At 43.2% G+C, this 18,084-nt stretch overlaps 4 protein-coding genes across 4 annotated transcripts; 1 reads left to right on the top strand and 3 right to left on the bottom strand.

The window, feature by feature from the left end:
• Nucleotides 1-2,122: 2,122 nt before the first annotated feature.
• SERLADRAFT_404789 (uncharacterized protein) lies at nt 2,123-3,939 on the bottom strand (the record flags this gene model as incomplete). The annotated part of the gene is made up of 9 exons (XM_007312584.1): nt 2,123-2,195; nt 2,247-2,310; nt 2,437-2,566; nt 2,624-2,764; nt 2,876-2,931; nt 2,986-3,016; nt 3,100-3,212; nt 3,515-3,878; nt 3,931-3,939. 9 exons carry the CDS (start codon nt 3,937-3,939, stop codon nt 2,123-2,125), a joined length of 981 nt encoding a protein of 326 aa, XP_007312646.1.
• A 1,535-nt stretch (nt 3,940-5,474) lies between these two features.
• Nucleotides 5,475-6,972, top strand: SERLADRAFT_404790 (uncharacterized protein; the record flags this gene model as incomplete). The annotated part of the gene is made up of 7 exons (XM_007312585.1): nt 5,475-5,481; nt 5,561-5,661; nt 5,958-5,993; nt 6,106-6,312; nt 6,366-6,515; nt 6,658-6,709; nt 6,767-6,972. The coding sequence occupies 7 exons, from the start codon at nt 5,475-5,477 to the stop codon at nt 6,970-6,972; spliced, it is 759 nt and encodes a 252-aa protein (XP_007312647.1).
• Nucleotides 6,973-9,906: 2,934 nt separating this feature from the next.
• On the bottom strand, nt 9,907-11,091 carry SERLADRAFT_432387 (uncharacterized protein; the record flags this gene model as incomplete). Its single annotated transcript, XM_007312586.1, has 4 exons — nt 9,907-10,293; nt 10,354-10,534; nt 10,596-10,792; nt 10,843-11,091. The coding sequence occupies 4 exons, from the start codon at nt 11,089-11,091 to the stop codon at nt 9,907-9,909; spliced, it is 1,014 nt and encodes a 337-aa protein (XP_007312648.1).
• Nucleotides 11,092-16,769: 5,678 nt separating this feature from the next.
• Nucleotides 16,770-17,828, bottom strand: SERLADRAFT_432391 (uncharacterized protein; the record flags this gene model as incomplete). Its single annotated transcript, XM_007312587.1, has 2 exons — nt 16,770-17,621; nt 17,682-17,828. 2 exons carry the CDS (start codon nt 17,826-17,828, stop codon nt 16,770-16,772), a joined length of 999 nt encoding a protein of 332 aa, XP_007312649.1.
• Between the last annotated feature and the right edge of the window lie 256 nt (nt 17,829-18,084).

Genomic DNA, 18,084 nt, shown 5'->3' on the forward strand with positions numbered 1-18,084 from the left:
AGCTCACCAAATATCAGAATGATGACCTATCCTGGGGACCGAAGCAACTATGGTGAGAAGTGTTGTGGCTTTGTGAACTTTGGTAGTGACAGAAATTGTGCTGTGAGTGTGGCATGGGCACACAAGATTAGTAGAAGTGTTGTTATCAGCACTACCTATGCCCAATTATAATTGAGTGTCTGGAAATGAAATAGTCGTGAATGATTGCTGGGTGGTATCACCATCATAGAAGTTGGCCTGTTGGGCAGGATTGGAGAACATTGATAAGGTCCTTTGAAGGACCAACAAATTGGCCATCACTGAAATATTGCGAAAGATGGAATATATTAGTCACAAATATATCACAACACAATGGGATCCGCACCCGTGTACAGTGATTCTGGACCTTCTGGGCATGCAACCAATCAGTATGCTTTTCAAGTACGCCTTGGTAGCTTAGTTGGTAAAGCACCAGACCATGAAAGCTGGAGTCCCAGGTTCAAGCCCTGGCCAATGCATGTTTTCTCATACTATAAACAAATGTCATAATTTGTCAAAATATTGGAACATGGTTGGCCTTATAAAGTTAAGGAAAAGTTGCAATAGAAAAGAGGTCTGCAAAAAAGTGTCAGGAAACGGCAGCTCTGTCCAAGTGACCATATGGTGTGTGTGAGGCAACGATAAACTATAACAAAAACGAAACCTGTCTCCTTCTGCACTTGCAGAGAGTAAGGGGTTCGATGAGCTTGAGGTCGACAGACGCTAGTAAATATAGCGAGTAGAGGACTTTGAGAGGTAAGCTTCAAAGGTTCTTGTTGAGGAGTAAAGCGGGTAAATTCAGTAATAGAAAACTAAGGAGCCATACATGAATAGGTAAGGCTTTATATAGTGAACTGTTTGTTCCTCAGACCGAAAGGAGAATATACGAAAAGTGGTCTGAGGAATCAATCGGCCAATAAGAAAAAGGGAGAACAACTATTGTACAACTTTTAACTTGATTAATCAGCGGTGAAAGATTTGTACTAATAATAGAGGTTTGTTACGCGTGTTCAGGAACCGTATCCTCAAGATGAGGTACGATCCTGAATAAGGCGTTTATTAGTGTATCCAGGCTTTACTGGGGCTTGGAGCTGGTTGGCGAGATGCCTACTACCAGTCCCTACCCAGTGTGCTGGCTGGTCGGGAGCGATACCCAGTCTCTGATCTGTGATATAAAATGGTAGCGATGGTTAAGAAAGCCTGTGAGGGCTATGAGAAGTAAAACGGCAAATGATACCTCTAGCCCTAGAGCCAGAGGTGTGACGGGAAAGGCGTTCGAGAACCAAGACATAGCGAAGATAGGAAAATAATAAAATGGTTCTTACAGTGTGCGGCAATTACCAAGGAACAGGCATCACAATATGGAAAGGAAATCACATGCTCCTTCCCAATGTCTTGTAATGCATTAGAGTATTGCCCAAAATTGTTATTTAGATTGTGGTTACTGTCGTAAAAATCCCATTTACCTTGTCAGGACTGTTGGAATCTGGCGCAAGCATGGCACAGCCTGACTACCTTGTCAGAACGCAAAAGGAATGAATAAGGGATTATCAGAGTATATTAGACTGTATAAGATCATGCTAAAAATAAATATACCATGATCATACCTGATTAGGCCTTACTTGAAAGATAAGGATGCGCTGCAAGGCTACTCAAGGGACCACAAGGCCATATAAATCAGGTCTTTCAATAAAGCTTTGTACTCAGTAGTAAACGTGAACATCATTCTATTCAGTGACCAGTACAAGCGTAATGAGAAGAATCAGAATTGAAACCGTAAGAACATATCCCCATCAATAATATTGTTCAGGAAATAGGTCCTCCTTCATACCAAACACTTTGATCATATGCGCTCCACAAATGAAGTACTTGACCAACACAAAATGGCTCTCTTTATTCTCCTCATAAAGTTGAGCACCAGCCCACCTTGTTCTGGGCTTCCCAGTGGAAGACTTGAAGTAGTTGACAAGTGCAATGTCATATGTTTCGGACCTGAGATAGCACCTAAATATCCCCAAAAGTTGAGCTGGCCTAGGCTTTGGTGTCTGTGTGTTTATGAGGATACAGTCACAACAAGCTACTCCATTAAATTGCGGGTTGCACCTCAGGATGTTGTGGCCTTCAGTGCAGTCCTCTTGTGACTGATACCGGAGGTATAGGCAGTGGTATTCTCGAATCTATCAAGTGATATTAGCATCAGCATAAGTGAATGTAAAGCAACAACATACATTAATAGGTTTATCGCCAAGACTGGCTTCTGAAACATTTGTAGAAAAAAATCTCCAGAGAGATCTGTCAAAACTTGAATGCATTTGACTGATCATCATTGCTCTCGAGTCACTCAGGCTTGTTGGAGAGCCAAGTGTCCAGTGTAAGTCAATGTTCTTTGAACTATATCCTGTCCTCTCTATTGTGCACTCTCTGTTGTGTTTGTTTTCTGAATCAGGTCCCTCTGAATTGGCATCTTGCTGTTGGCAGGCCTTGTCATGCTCGTCAACAGCATTTGTATGTATGCAATTGCTTCCTGGTTCTTGTCTATTCGGGCCATCTGTAGTTTAACGGTTGTAGGATGTTCATCATGGCATAGTTTAAGTGGGGCACATACCTGTGGATCTGCATTCTTACAATATGTTTGCTTGTATGGCTGCCAAATCTCCTGGTGAATTCCTTCACCTATCCCTGTTTCATAGTTATCGGTGGTGCCCTTTTGTTGGATATCTTTGATGACATGGTTGACAAAGTGTTGCTTGTAGAAATTGAATGATTTCTCATAATGTTTTGAAACAAATCAGTAAAAGTTTATCAATGCAGATAGCGACAAAACTTTGGATATGAAGAGTGGTCCAATGCTTTTTACCTTGCAAGCATTCTTGTAATCCAGTATAATGCTATCTATCTGCTGTAGCTGCTCATCTGTCAAACAGTGTAGTCCTATCATTGTCTGATATTGAGCATAGGCCCGGATACAATGCACCAGTGAACAGTCTTCAGGCAGAAGCTGGATGACACAAGGAAATATATACTACAGTATGAAAAAAAATGTAACCACCTTCAAAGGCTAGTGTAGTGAAAAGCTCATACCTTTGATATGTCAAAGAAAACTTGGCTGTCTGCATAATCAACTGTGGTGACATTTGTGAAATGTTTGAGGTTGTGCCAATGGGAAGCATCCCGCATGCTACCATTGAAGTCTCCTGAGTGATGTTAGTCAAGTAAAGCTATGAAAAGACCTACTTTATTGCTAATTAGCCTTTGTTCCCATCTTTGGCTAAGACACCAAGCTGTAGGGGCCAAAGATGTTTTCCCCACTTTCCTAAGTTGTCCAAATGGAGTTTATCATATGAAACAGCAAGATACAGATCTGAGTGATGCATAGACCAAAACAAATTCTATGAAATTGGGGTTTGTTATCAATGGTGCTAATAGTAGAGAATACCACAGAACATAGGCTTGCCTCCTTGGCCTTGCAAATTTTTCTCAGCTTTGCTCTTATTACCTGCTTGAGTGGAAGCAATATATGCTTGTTGCATGGCCTTGGCAATATGAGCCTCAAATGTGCCATTGGTATTGTGTAGCTTGTCATGGTGAACCAAGCATTTTGTGCAGGGGTAACTAGCTAAAGTGATACATGTTGCTGTAACTGCACAACTTTCCTCTCTGTCAAGGGATTTAACTGGCACTCCAGTGTGTACTGATCTATCACACTTATCACTGCACTTTATTGCCTCCCCATAATGTGCTTGTTTTTGTACAGTCTTGAATACAACACCAAGGACCTTGTGATAGACTTTTTGCTTGAAACAGGCCCATTCTAGTGTCTCAGCCACATTGCGATCAGATGAGTCTGCGGGGTCTGCAGGCTATAGCAAAATAAAGAGAGGTCTTTGTGTGAAACAGTAAGAAATAAATTACCACAGGCATGAAATCAATGAGGACACTCCCTCCATTACCTGAAGCATTCCGTATTTTGCGTGGTAAGAACATTGGGCGGATAATAATTGGGTGCTTTTGTACTCATTTTGTGACATTGCCTTTGTCGAGCCAAAGGGAAATGGGAAGGAAACAGTGGGGAATATTGTTCTTGGGGAGTTGATCCTGAAAGAAAAAAGTAAGGAACGCACATGTAATATACAAAAACAAACCTGTATATTCCACCATCTGTCACCAGTGCTGAACTCAACATAAATTCTTGTTTTGAGGACCACCCAGCCATTACGCTTACAAAAGAATTTCTTGTTGGGGTACCAAAAGATCTTGGGTGCGAGACTACTATCAGTGATCCAGTCACAGTATACCTCTCAAGGGTCACGGTACACAAACATCAGGAAAAACCCTTTTGCTATATAGCCACCACCTATATATATAAATGCATTCATAGAAACTATAGTACTATCAGTGCAATTATAGCTTTTATAGCTCTTATAGCACAGTAGTAGGCAAAATTTTAACCAAGGGAAGAAGTATCTATAATTCCCTCAAACTCTGGATTAATCTAATAAACTTGTTCAATAATAGAAAAAGGCCAAAAGTGTTTGGAGTCAAGTATATTATTATAGGCAAGATACTATAAGTGCTCTTATAGCCTATAGCAGCCTACATAGCTCCTATAGCTGTAAAGGTCATAGTTATAATATAGTTCAAGGTGCTTAAAAGGGCTAATAAATCATCCAGTATTAATTAATTATGTAGCCTGTATTAGTGAAATAGTAGTTTGTATCCCTGATACTCACAAAATAAGAATAATGATTTATCCAAATATAAGTAGTGACAATGAGTAAAAAAATAATCTAAGTCCATAAAAGATCAATATATAACACCTGTACAATACATTTTATAAGTTTTCATGGTGTAGTGGATAAATGTGATGTGTGCCTGTAGGTTACTTAGTCACCCAAGAGCTGACTAGCAGGTTGAGAGTTCAAATCCTGTCTGTGTTAATTTTTTTCAATCAGCCACACAACAATTTCCAACATCTATAAGAGCATTTATAGAGCTATATGAGGCTCTATAGATGGCAGAGATTCTATAACAGGTTTGACCACTATAACAGCTTTATGACTACTTATAGTGCTCTATATAGCTACCCCCATTTTTCCTGATAAAGCTGAATTGGAATGTCTCGCCTAAGTATTCGGCAGAGATGCGCACTTCTTTAAACTATGTTACAATTTAGCATTAGAATGATGTTCAGGTGAATAAGAATAAGCTCACCTGAGGACACAAGTGCCAAGCTCTTTTCAAGGTCAATATTGTTTTGTAATATAATGGTAGTTTCCCATGCCCACCCATTGTGCATTCCGCATAACTGAGAATTAACAATCTCCTTGCTGAATAGCCCTTTCACAGTACTTTAGGCATACTCAAAGTCTGAACGGGTTCTGAATGGGGCCCACAGTTTGTCATTCCAGTGACAGACATCAGATCTGCTGTGGTTAGCTGATGCATCCAAGAAAATAATGGTTGGTTTGTTGATGCTACTGTGAGGGTGTAACCTGAATAAAGCTTGAGGGGTATTCATTTTCTGTTTCGTGATCTGTTGCAGATTCCTGGATTGTTGGTGATGACTCAGAACTGAGCACCAAATCCATATTGAAGTGGTCTTTGGTGTTTGAGTTAGAATCAACTTCGGGACTGGGCTACAAGGTATTTGAAGGTAAATTAGTCTAAAACTAGTAGAGGATATATTGTGCATATCTTTGTGTCTATTTTGTGCCATTTTTGGGGAGCCATACAATCATCCTTAAAGTATAAGCCGTTGCCTTGAGAGGATGAAGCCTCTGCAAGCTTGTTGTGATGACGTTTACAAGCTTCTAAGTGCTTGTCAAATCGGCGTGAGCTCCTAAACATCTTGCAGTATTGGCACCAAGGGTTATTGGAGATTCTCTTTGTCCTGCTAAACGAATTTGTTTTGATGTGGTTTGGTTTTGACGTTATAACAGATTGGAATCATAAGCCAGGACTGGTTCATCTCTGCAGTATGTAATTTCATTATCCTGGTGCTCAAAACAGAACCAGGACTCAACAACACTTACTCAGTTCTGTGATGGGATGCAAGCACAACAATAAAATAGTGCCAGTCATCTCCAGGCTTGTGGTGGTGCAATCTTTGATTGCTCAGAGGCTAACCTGAAGACATTGGCAGCAAGGCGAAAACAATTTATTGAGAAGATTGGTTGGCGGATGAATAAAAAAGGGAACTTATATTTTAGCTTGTGGGATGTTGAGATTCTCTATGTGAATTATTGTGGGAAGTTTGACATCAATAAGGTATTTCTGAATCCACTCTTGAAGGTGGTGAGTAAGCCGTATCCTGTAGATTGACATTATTATAGCTAAAATGTGTCCAGGTGATATCCTGCATTGTCCGAGGACCTGGTTCAATATTTTCAACAAAAGAAAGGACACCTTATGATGGAGCACAAAGCACTGAGACATTGGATGTTAAATGGGGCCTCCAACATACAACTCCAGGAATGATAGCATCTGCTGCTGTTTTGGTAAGTTAAATGCTAAATAAATATTGGGCTGCTAACTAATTGTTGGTAGGCTTGATGGGTACTTTCCCCCGACAAACCTTTGAAGGAACGAGGAACCCAATTTGGAATACACTAGCACAAAGATTTTGACAATTACTTACAGTATCTTCAAAGTGGCTTAATAAAGACAAAAGCCAGCGTGCTCACAATTTTCTGTGAGTGGGATAAGGTGCTGTTCCCGAACACCAAAAGTGGTCTTGGAGGCCAATAAGATGATGAAGACTGGTCTGAAGAAATGCAGGAAGTAATGGGTGCTTTAAACAAAGACACTGAAGAGCTGCCTCTGGATAATGAAGAGCGAGATGACAGAGGTCCTGGTGATGATGGGATTAATGGGGAAGATGTACCAGGTTGGCAATATGGTGACAATAATATCGAGTTTGGTCTAGGAGGGAGCCAAAAGGAGGGGAAAGTCTGAAATATCTCATACAATGTTGAACAAAATAATCATTAGGTTTGGCAGACACCAGATAATGAATTCAAGATTTGATGAATGATAAGCCGAATGATAATCAAACCATGTGGCTTGATTCTCTTTTTAGATGGTCCAAGCCTAGATCCAGACCCAAGTCTCCTATGTGATGTTGTGGGGTACTCCACAAGGTGCCACATCATACATATAATGGCACATTGTTGCGTGTTTTCATCCTCTGCATCATCATGTCCGTTTCCTCCCTGACAGAGATGTCCAAACAAGCCCAACAAAAACCCAACTACTGTAGTGTCACTGTGATTTAAGGCTTCCTGAATATCCATCCAGTAAGTCTTAAGTTGTACTCCTCATGCTCAAATAGCCGCTGACTCAGATATCCTCAGGCTTTCTTTGTAGAACCTAAGTCATTCTGAAATAGTGAGTAATACTGTTGATTGATGTTGTGCGTGTATTAATCATGATCTCAACAACACACAGGTGCTATTATGTTTATGCTAGTTAGGCATATATAGCCTCAAGAGTGACATACATAGCGCCATATAACTGGGACAATAATACTCAGGTGTGATCTGATGATGGCTTACAAGGCCTTGTCGCAACATTTTGACTGTTATCATAGGATCGAAGCCTAACTGCATAAACTAGCCTTTTGAGGCCTTACATGGGAAAACAAATTTCTCCAACAACTGCTCGCACCAATAGTATCATATAAGCCGCTATATAAAGTAGTTTGATTTGCTGATGACACTCCCAAACCCATACATGCTTGTTTGCCTGCACCACCAGTTCCATCCTGTGAGCTCCGTGGCCGCAAATACTCTAGTGATAAGAACCTGCCACCTTTGTAGTCTGCTTTTTGGGACTATGTATCTATTTACTTGTCAGAAAAATGCATTCTAGCATTTCAGTCCTGATAGGGCCAAATAAGGTTGTAAGGAAATTGTGGCCCTAGTAATGTGCAACACACTGCACAGAGGCCTTATCAGGCCTGAAAATAATGAAGTTTTGCACAAATTGGGTTGGATTACAGTTATCAGGATGGTTAGCCTTGCCCGACTGCTCTGATCAAATATGCATGATCCGCCCAATGGCTTTGTTCCGGACAACCATGGAAATATGGACTTTTCATAAAAATCCTTCAATGCAACTTCTGACATGGTCATATCACGCTTCTCAGTCTCTCACGCTAAAATTGGTCATATAGCTTGATATCAGACTCCAAGATTATTTTATTATTGCAGCATAATAAAACTTTTCATGTTTGCATTGATAATCATGTATCTCAAATACAAATAGAAATGATCATTTATTTTCATCATCAGTGAGATACAATTTGTACAGAATGACACGAGTCCTCCTTCAGGCCCCCGGAGTACTCAGCTACTACCAGCGAGAGACGGTTTCCGCTGATTATGGTCTCTATATTGCTCGAAGTTCTCTGACTGCACCTGGGACCAGAAACAGAAACAATGGTGGTTTTGCTGATGAGAATACGAGAGATACAGCAATGGATGTTGATGACTTACCTTCTGCAAGGCACTCTTCTTTGAAGTCTATTAATCTCCCTCATCAAGCTACATCCAGCAGTATCAAAGCTGACGGGCATGGTAAAGCTTTACACAGAGGACCAAGGTCTAGGGAAATGGCAAGTAAATGTTATGGATAAACCTCAAAGAAGAGTGAGTGAGCTATCAGGCATGGTAAAGCTTTACACAGAGGACCAAGGTCTAGGGAAATGGCAAGTAAATGTTATGGATAAACCTCAAGGAAGAGTGAGTGAGCTATCTTCATCAAGGCTGGCAAAGAAAGATAATGTACCATATGCGGTGGTCTTGATAATAAGACTGTTGATGGAGATGATTATTTTAACAGGATGGTGGTTGGGTGAGAGGAAGGAGTGTATGCAAGTGGTTTTGAGCTCGGGAAGCTGGATTTATATATGCTGTGTGCCAAATATTAGAGTTTGTATGTCATAAGTCAAGTGATATTGGAACAGCAAAGGAGAGACTTACATTATGACAGTAAATATACAAGATGTGAGCCGTGCAATTGACAAAACTTGATCCTTGAATTTGAATGTTGTATCACCATGAGCAATAAATGCTGCATTACTTTGACTGTTTGTGACCTGACCTGAGAGTCAAAGGCGGTATGATAGTATTGTTGATGATAAGGGTATATTGGGTTGAGCACTGACTTGGATGAAGATTCCGGATCCAAAAGTGGCAGCCTAAAATCAGTGGACATGTGCTCAGTCCAGGCGGCCATTCTATCAGTGCTTAATAATGGGAAGTATTGCAGAGCATCTATTTTCAGACAGTACATCCTGAATTGAACATGATTGCATCAATATTTATGTACGGTGTCTGAACTGGCCCATGTCCATATCCGACAAGACTGCTGAGTCCACTCTGTCCCCTCAGGACCTCTCTTCTGCCACACTACTATGATAACCATTGCCTTGATCATCATCCCCCATTTGTTACGCACAAAGTGCTTAACAAAGTCTGAGGGTTTGTCGAGGTTTCTAGGAAATTTATCTGAAGTCAAGTTTTGAGAATGTAGTTCTGAGTAAAGTTCTTCCAATGAGAGTTGGTCTTCTTCTGAGTAGAAGTCTGATCTTAGGAGTCTAGCTTTGTAAGCGTAAACTGCGTAGAATTGTATTGAAGAGATACTACTACCGTTACAAAGGTATTTATAGGAAATAAGATCGGTGATAGGAGTTAGGTCCTATCTAGGGGAGGCTTGCCTGTTGAGGGCTAACTACTATACTAGGTAATGTAGGTTGCGGAGAAAACAGAAATGTACGTGAAGGAAATGAGTCATCGGTCCGATGGTATAACCAATGAGTAAAAAGAAATGAGTAGTCCATAAAAGGAGTAGAAATTATAACCATTACCCCCTTACTTGCTTCGAGTTTCACCAAAATTTGGTGCCTTCACCATCCATGTTGTAACTATCGTCATAGCTGACGTCTCCATGTAATCCCTCCATTAGAACCCTATCTTTGTTTTCCATACGAATAGGACACCAATTGAAACTATGTCCCGGTGCATGACGGTCACAATTGGGGCAGTAATAGGCTTTGCAGTAGTATGTGCAATGATCGCTCCAACCGCAGCGTTGGCAGTAGGGAGCATTATTGTGAACATCTTGGTGGTATTTTTGTCTAGTGTTAGACAAAGTGTCGGATTGGGGAGTGGGGGGATTGTCATCTCCCAGGTCGTATGTTCCTGCATACAACTGGTTGATCATATCGGCATCATCTACATTGATTGTGGCAGGGATCTGGAGTATCACTTCTTGCTGGCCACGTCGGGCTCCTCGTCAGTTTGTCAGACAACAACGGGTTAGGCCGTTTGGCACTGGTCGAGGTGGAGGTGACTGGGATGTCGGTGGTTTTGGGTTCGACCCAATGGAACGGGGACTGGAGGGGCTCGACCCTTGCAAGATTGGGCTGGTTGGGACGGTGGGAATGTATTCTTCTGCTGACAGGGTGGACGGAGGTTGTTGGGCGACGATGTGGTAAGTGAGCTTGGGGGTAGCACTGGTCTGCTTGGGGTATGATAGGGACTGGCGGGACAAACCGGGTGGAGGAATACTCATACAACTGTCTTGCTCTATCCGTGTGCGCGCTTCTGTTAGCAAGGTCCTCCCGCCTAATTCCAAATATGCCTTTGCCGCGTCCATTTGCCCACTCAAGGAGCTCATCCTCAAGCGTCGTTCCAAAGATTCCAAAACTCATTTTTCCATCCGGAGTGCCTGACAGATACTCAAGTCCTGATTGTTGAGCCACGAATGCTCGCTTTCCAACGAATGTAGTGAGTCTATGGCTTTTAGTTGTTTGTCAGCTACGAGGTCAACAGCAAGGAAGGTATGCATGGAGGAAAGAGCATGGTATGCGTGGGGGTAGCGTTTTTCTGTTTTGTAGAATAAATAAATGTAGGCATCTTTGGCTGACATTAGTTCTATGGCGTCAGAGACGTTGGCTTGGTTGTGTTGTTGCCCATGGGGGAAGGACACTCGGTTGTTGGCTAGCATGTTGGCTTCGCCGGGTACGGAATAGGTGGTGACAGGGAAGCCAGTAGAGTTGGAGGTAGACATGTCTGTGTTGAGAGACAGAGGATTGGTGGTGGTGGGGTGAATGTCTCTTCAATGCAGTCTGTGGTCCTTCTTATATGCTTCCAGTATCTCCGCAGCATTGGTTAAATGTTCTGCTGGCTCCCATGAGTTTTCGGAATGAGGGTAATGGTGCCATTTGATCAGGTAGTGGTGCCCGCGTTTCCAGGGTTTGTGTCTAAGAATACTTTCTACTTTGTATTCTTCTTCTTTGTTGACAAGGTCAGGTGGTGGTTGGATAAAATTCGGGCCGTGAGTGTTGGTCTCTGCACCAGTTCTTGATTGGATTGTTCTGTCTATCCATCTGTCTGGGGATGATACACAGAGGAGAGTGCGGTTTCAATGTTCAGGAGTTTGTGGAGTTCTTTGGATACTTCAGAGGCGAACTGTGGTCCTCTGTCGGATATGAGTTTATCGTGCAATCCGAATTGTTTGAAGATGGAATTGTGAAAGATTTGTGCGTTTTTGAGCACGTCAATGGTTTTATGACAAGGTGAGAGGATTACCCCCTTACTAAGTCCTGGGTCTACCACGGCCATTATACTGTCGTATCTCGAAGATTCTGGTAAATCTGTTATGAAGTCTATGGATAGGTACTTCATTGGTTCTGTGGTTTTTGGGGTCTGGTTTGGGATTAATGGTACAGTGGTGGGATGCGTGTTTACTTTTGCTTGTTGACAAGTTGCGCATCCTTTCACATAGTCTTCCACTTGTTTCATCATTCCTGGCCACCTATAGGCCTTTTTGATCAACTGGTAGGTCTTGAGCTTTCCTGGGTGTCCTGTGGACAGGGAATTGTGGTGATCCTTGATGATCGTCTTTTGTTCTTCTACTTTGCCAATCAGTAATTTATTCTGATAAAAGAACTATCCTTCTTCCTTTCTCCAATTGTCTTTCTTTGTTCTTCCTGGATAATTATCGTTTGTGAGCATGGCTTGCTTGATTGTGTCTTTGATTGTTTGTGTGTGATACAGGAATGCCGAGGCGGGTATCATTGGTGTTTCATCGTCATCTTCTTTGTTTTTGACATATAAATCAGGTCTTCTTGAGAGTGCGTTGGGTACCACCATGTGGGTTCCTGGTACGTGCTCCAAGGTATAATTGTATTGTGACAGTTCCAGCTGCCATCTTCTCTGTCGTGGTGTGAGTTTTCTGGCTTCTTGCCAGTACGTCAGGTTCTTGTGATCCGTTAGGATTTGGATTGTGTGGGGGCTTCCCAAAAGTAAGTGTTTCCACTCTTTTAATGCTCTCATTACCGCTAATAATTTTTTGTCGTAGATCTGGTAGTTCTTTTCAGCGGGGGATAGAGTTTTGGAGAAAAATGCACATGGGTGCCATTGTCCTTGGTCGTCGGGTTGCATTAATACTGCTCCTGTGGCGTGTTTGCTGGCATCTGCTGTAACAACCAAGAGTTAGTTACTCCGGCGCACACAGGAACACACTATAAAGAGAAGGAAGAGGGAGTGGTTACCCCTTAGGATGCAGAGAGTTAGTTGGTATACAACAGGAGGACTCGCTGAGGAGTCTCCTGGATCTATTGGTGTATATATACTACTACAGGGTTATTTGTACATGTGTACTATACAGTTGATAGCGACAGTGGCTGATGATGTTATGGGGCCTAGCCTGCATGGCCAGCTTCACTGTGTGAGAGAGTTGAGTCTGTAATAAGAAGAAAGGCAACGCAGCGCTAGAAAGAGGAGTTTGGACAAAAAGGGAAGTGCCGTGTGGCACCATGTGTAAAAGCTAAAGTATAAGGTTAAAGCGGAGAAATAAAAGTAAAAGGAAGGTCCAAAAATTGTGTTATTGTAACACTACCCCCCTGCTAAGGCTCGACTTCCAGGCGAGACCAAATACCGGAGGTAGTGGTAAAATTTTCGGGCATAGGTTGAAAAAGAGAATTAAAAAGATTTGAATCCATGCCTCTAAGCTTCCTCGGAGCTGAGGGATTCTTAGAATAAAATTCGCGAACAGTGTTGCGGGAATTGTCCAGATGGGCTTCTGGTTCCCATGTTCTGTCCTCGTCTCCATAGCCCTTCCATAGGACTAGGAATTCTAATTTACCACGCTTCAAGCGTGCATCCACCACCCGTTCGACTTCGAACTTTTCTTCACCTTCCTGGGTGACTACCACCGGTCCGGGCCGGTCTACATGCTGTCCCGGCAGTGGCCCTTTGTAGGGTTTCACATGGCTAACATTGACCATGGATACTACCCTCATTTATTTTGGGAGTTCCAGCTCCACCGCGTTGGGTTTGACTTCCTTAATCCAGCAAGGGCCAAACCACTTTTTGGTCAGTTTTCTAGAATGCCAATCCTTTAATTTTAAGTGGTCGGTATCTAACCAAACCAGGTTGCCGATCTTGTAGTTGGGGGCCTTGGAGCGTCTACACTCTGCCCTGTCTTTCATCTGCTCTGCAGTTTTAAATAGCGCCTTGCGTGTTTCATCCAAGACAGACTTCATGTCTTTTGCCATGTTCCCAGCAGCCTCGTTCTTGCTTTTGTCAGGTTCTACACCCATTCTGGGGAGGTATGATCTAGTAACCTCGAATGGTGCCTTTCCTGTAGCCGACAACTGTTTGATATTATACGAGAACTGGGCTATCTTTAGCCACTTGGCCCAATCCGTCTGTCTGTCATTAATAAATATCCGGAGATATTGTTTCAACTCCTGGTTGAGTCTCTCCATTTGTCCATCAGTCTGCAGATGGAACACTGTTGATAATTTAGGTTTGATGCCCAGCATCTTGCATAATTCTTTCGTAAATTTGCTAGTGAATTGTGGTCCTCTATCAGAGATAACCGTTTCTGGTAACCCATGGATAGACCATACAAAATCTTTAAATAAATCTGCCGTCCCGGCGGCGGTAATGGTTTTATTGGTAGGTATGAATACTACTTCTTGGGAGAAGCGGTCTACTACCACCATTACTGAATCATACCCGTTTGACTCGGGCAGATCCGTCGTGAAGTCCACCGATATATCCTGCCAAGGACCAGCTAGTATCAGATTTGGCATAAGTTTACTGGCCAGCAGTTGATGAGAATTCTTTGCCATGGCACATCTCAAACGGGATTTTACATATTCCTGTATGTCTTTGACCATGCCAGGCCACATGTAGTTTCTGGAGATCAATTCCATTGTTCGTTGCCACCCAGGGTGCCCAGCCACTGGAGTGTTGTGATGTCTATCTATTGCCTTGATCGTTGCGGACTCAGGCACATAGATTTTGTCTTTAAAATGGAAGATCCCATCTTCCCATAAATAGTTTTCATTGCCATCAAGGCGCGCCTTCTCTTCTGAGGAAATGTCTTTCTTGAAGACTTCCAGAAGATCGGAATCCTGCCCGATTCTAACATTGGCAACCCTTGATTGGTCTATCAGGGTGACACCTTTGTTATCATCTTTGATGCTGTTGGCATGATCCTCTCTTCTGGACAAAGCATGTGCTTTCCCCATGGAGCTTCCAGGCTTATGAATCAATTTATAATTAAACCTTGACAAGTACACCGCATAGCGAGCCTGTCTTTGGTTCAAGTCTTGGGCCGTCATAAAATACTCCAGATTCTTATGATCGGTCCAGATTTCAAATTGGTGTCTAGCACCTTCTAAGTAGTGCCACCAGTGCTCTAGAGCTCTAATGATGGCCAGCATCTCCTTATCGTATATTTGATAGTTGCGCTCTGTAGGCAACAAACTATGCGATAAATAGGCACAAGGCCTCCAAAGATCGTCAGGGCATTTAATTGACAAAACAGCCCCAGTAGCAAAATCTGAAGAGTCGGTTTCTAGCCGGCACTCTTTGTCTAATTCTGGAAATGCTAATATGGGCACCATTGTAAACGCTTGTTTAAGCTTATCAAAAGCTTCTTTTCTTTGGTGCCCTAGTGCCAAACGATGTCCTTTTTGGTGAGATCGTTCAACGGTCTCGTGATTTTCGCGAAGTTTTCGATGAACCTTCGGTAGAAATTCCCTAAGCCAAGGAAGGCCCTAACTCCCTTGACACGAGTAGGTTCTGGCCAATCTAATATAGCTTGAACTTTCTCAGGATCCATCCTGATTCCATTCTGGCCTATGATCATACCAAGGAAGTCTACTTCCTTCACTTTGAAATTACATTTTTTGGGTTTGATGAATAGGTCCCGTTCCTGTAAGCGTCGAAGGACTTCTTGCACGATCCTGTCATGCTCAGCCTCATCGTCCAACTTCGTAAATATTAACAAATTGTCAATGTAAATGACGACACAGTTCTCCATATCTGCAAAGATCTCGTTTATCATGCTCTGGAAGGTCGCCGGTGAATTGGTCAACCCAAAGAACATAACGAGGGGTTCAAAGGATCCTCGGTGGCACGTGAATGTGGCCTTCCAAGCATCTGTCTCTTTGATTTGTACATTATTGTACCCCCATCTGAGATCCATTTTTGTCAAGATTTTGGCGCCAGCCAATTTGTCTACTAGCTGACTGATCAAAGGCAGCGGATACACATTTTTAACTGTGTGATCATTCACGTAACAATAGTCCATAATCATACACTTCTTTCCATCCTTTTTAGGAATAAAGAACACCGGGGACGTCATAGGGCTTTTGGAAGGTCTGATGTAACCCTTCCTAAGCTGTTCGTCTATGAAACTTGATACCTCATCTCTTTCTGGAGCAGAGAGTGGTATCATGTGTCCTTTTCTCGGTTTGAAAGTGTCCTTCAAATCTATAGCATGGTCCCAAGGCTTAGCCTCTGGGAAGCACTCTGATTTATGTTTTGAAAAGACTTTCCAGAAGTCATGGTACTCGGGAGGTACCAGCCTCTTAATCTCTTCTTCGGGTTTCACCTCATTATCGTCATCGTTGATCTTTTCTAAAGGTCTGAGCTCATGAATGTTTTCAGCGTTTATCTTCTCAAGACATTCGTTGTGACGGACATGATTTGGTTTACCCAAATTTACACATTCCTGAGGGCAACGTGACAATGTGACAACCCCTGTCTGCCAGTCGATCTCAGGATTGTGTATAAATAGCCAGGTCCAGCCTAAGATTAAATTAATCTTCCCTAGTTGGGTAGCTTTGGCGGTGACTCGTTCTCTGTGTCATTTGTGCGTGATGCAGCTACCCGCGTTAAGCGTACCGTCAACGTTATAGACGGGAATAGATACATCTAATTTTACAAGGGGGAGTCCAATTTGCTCCGCCCAGACCTGATCTATGAAGATTCCGTTAGCGCCTGAATCAAGCAGTGCGCTGGTTGGGTGTACTATGCCCCGGACAAGGTTTTCCACACCAATGTCTAAACGGATCTCCTTTTGGAATAAATATGTGCACATCAACACACGCCTTGGGATTTTGGGAAAGGGTGGCTCCAAAGAAGAAGGAAGGGTATCGAAAGTTACATGTTTTTCTATTTTATTTTTATCAGAATCAAGCACCCTAGTGTTTGTCTCGCCGGGGCCATGCTCCAAGGGAGACGCCGGTGCAGCGGTAGTATCATTTATGTTACAGTCACATTGCTTCATACAAGTACATACTTCTGATAATAAATTTAAGAATCTATTTACAAATTGGGGAGCCATCCCCATCTTTCCTTTATTGCTCGTGCAACACCCCGGAGCAGGGGCCACCTTGTTGTGGTTTACTTCATTGTCCGTAGGAGCAAAGGCACCCAAGTGACCTAAGCTCCGAACTCTTTTCCCTGGGTCTTCATCTCAGCAACCTGCTGGTTGTAGAAGATGGCCCGGATTTTGTCGTACAAACGACCGGCCAGAGTCTGGAGCCGATTGTCTGGTTTCTCGGACTCTAGTTGGCGCGCCTGGCACCCTTGATTATTTTTTTGTTGAGCGGCCTGCACTCCATTTGGACACTTTCGGGCTATGTGCCCCTCCTGCCCACAGTTGTACCAGGTGAATCTGCGCGTCTGTCCGCCCTGGACCACGCCAATATCCATAGGGACACCCCAACCTGGTTGCAGCCCAAATGGCTGGAACCCATGAGAGTGTTGTTGTTTTTGGTTTGATAACCCAGGGCGCCTCTGGGATTCGTTGTTTTTGGTGGTGGACCCGCCACCTTGATGCATCTGGTAAAGCTCCATGGCTCTACCGACTCGATGTACTTCCTCGGCCGCTAGGGACAAGTTCTCGTTTCTAGTGTCTTGCAGATAGATTTGTTCTGCAATGCGAGGGTTCATATTGCGTTCCAGCAGTTCTACTGCGTGTTCATTTCCAAGCCCTCCTTGGATGGAAAGGGCCAGGAACCTGGTAACGTAATCATTTGTCCTCATGTTTCCTTGTTTGAAGGAACGGATTTGCTGACGCGCCCAGTCATGCTCAGCTTGTGGTTTGAAGTATTTTTTGATCTCCTTCTTGAGATCATCCCAGGTTGGCCACACTCCCGCGGTGTAGCATTCCTGCAATCTTACTTGGGCGTATTGACCCGCCACAGGTCCTTTTAGTCGAGATAGCACCGCAGTGGCTACCTCAAAATCGTCGGCAAACGCGTCCCAGTTTGCCTTGACCCAAATTTGGAGCTTGATCCACCATTCGGCAAATCATGCTCTGTCTCCTTTGAAGGCGCCAGGGTCAGCGACAACTTCGACTTTCTTGTTGAACTTTTTCTCTACCGAGGGGGTTGCTGCAGGGGGGTTGTTCTGCAGCTTGGCGAGTTGCGAGGTTAACGTAGCAATCTGTGCATGCATGGCATGCAGCAGACTGTTCATATCTTGTTGCGATAACATGTTGACTTGTTCTCTTTGTAAAGTAATAAAAACGTAACTGGGGGTCCCCGCTTGCTATTTGCGGATCTACCTCTTCCCAGCTGAGTATCAGATCTCAATCTCCGACTACCCACACTATAGTGTTTGAAAGTTTATATAAAAAGTATTTGTAAGAAACCCTGGTCCGAACGGTTGTCAGGGGGTGGTCCGCTTGTTAAGCTGTCAACCCTTCTCCAACTGGCAGAGGCAAGTGCCCGGCCTGGTCAGAGGAAAGAGA

The sequence above is a fragment of the Serpula lacrymans genome (genome assembly GCF_000218685.1).
Source record: "Serpula lacrymans var. lacrymans S7.9 unplaced genomic scaffold SERLAscaffold_1, whole genome shotgun sequence".
In the NCBI taxonomy this organism is placed as follows: domain Eukaryota; kingdom Fungi; phylum Basidiomycota; class Agaricomycetes; order Boletales; family Serpulaceae; genus Serpula; species Serpula lacrymans.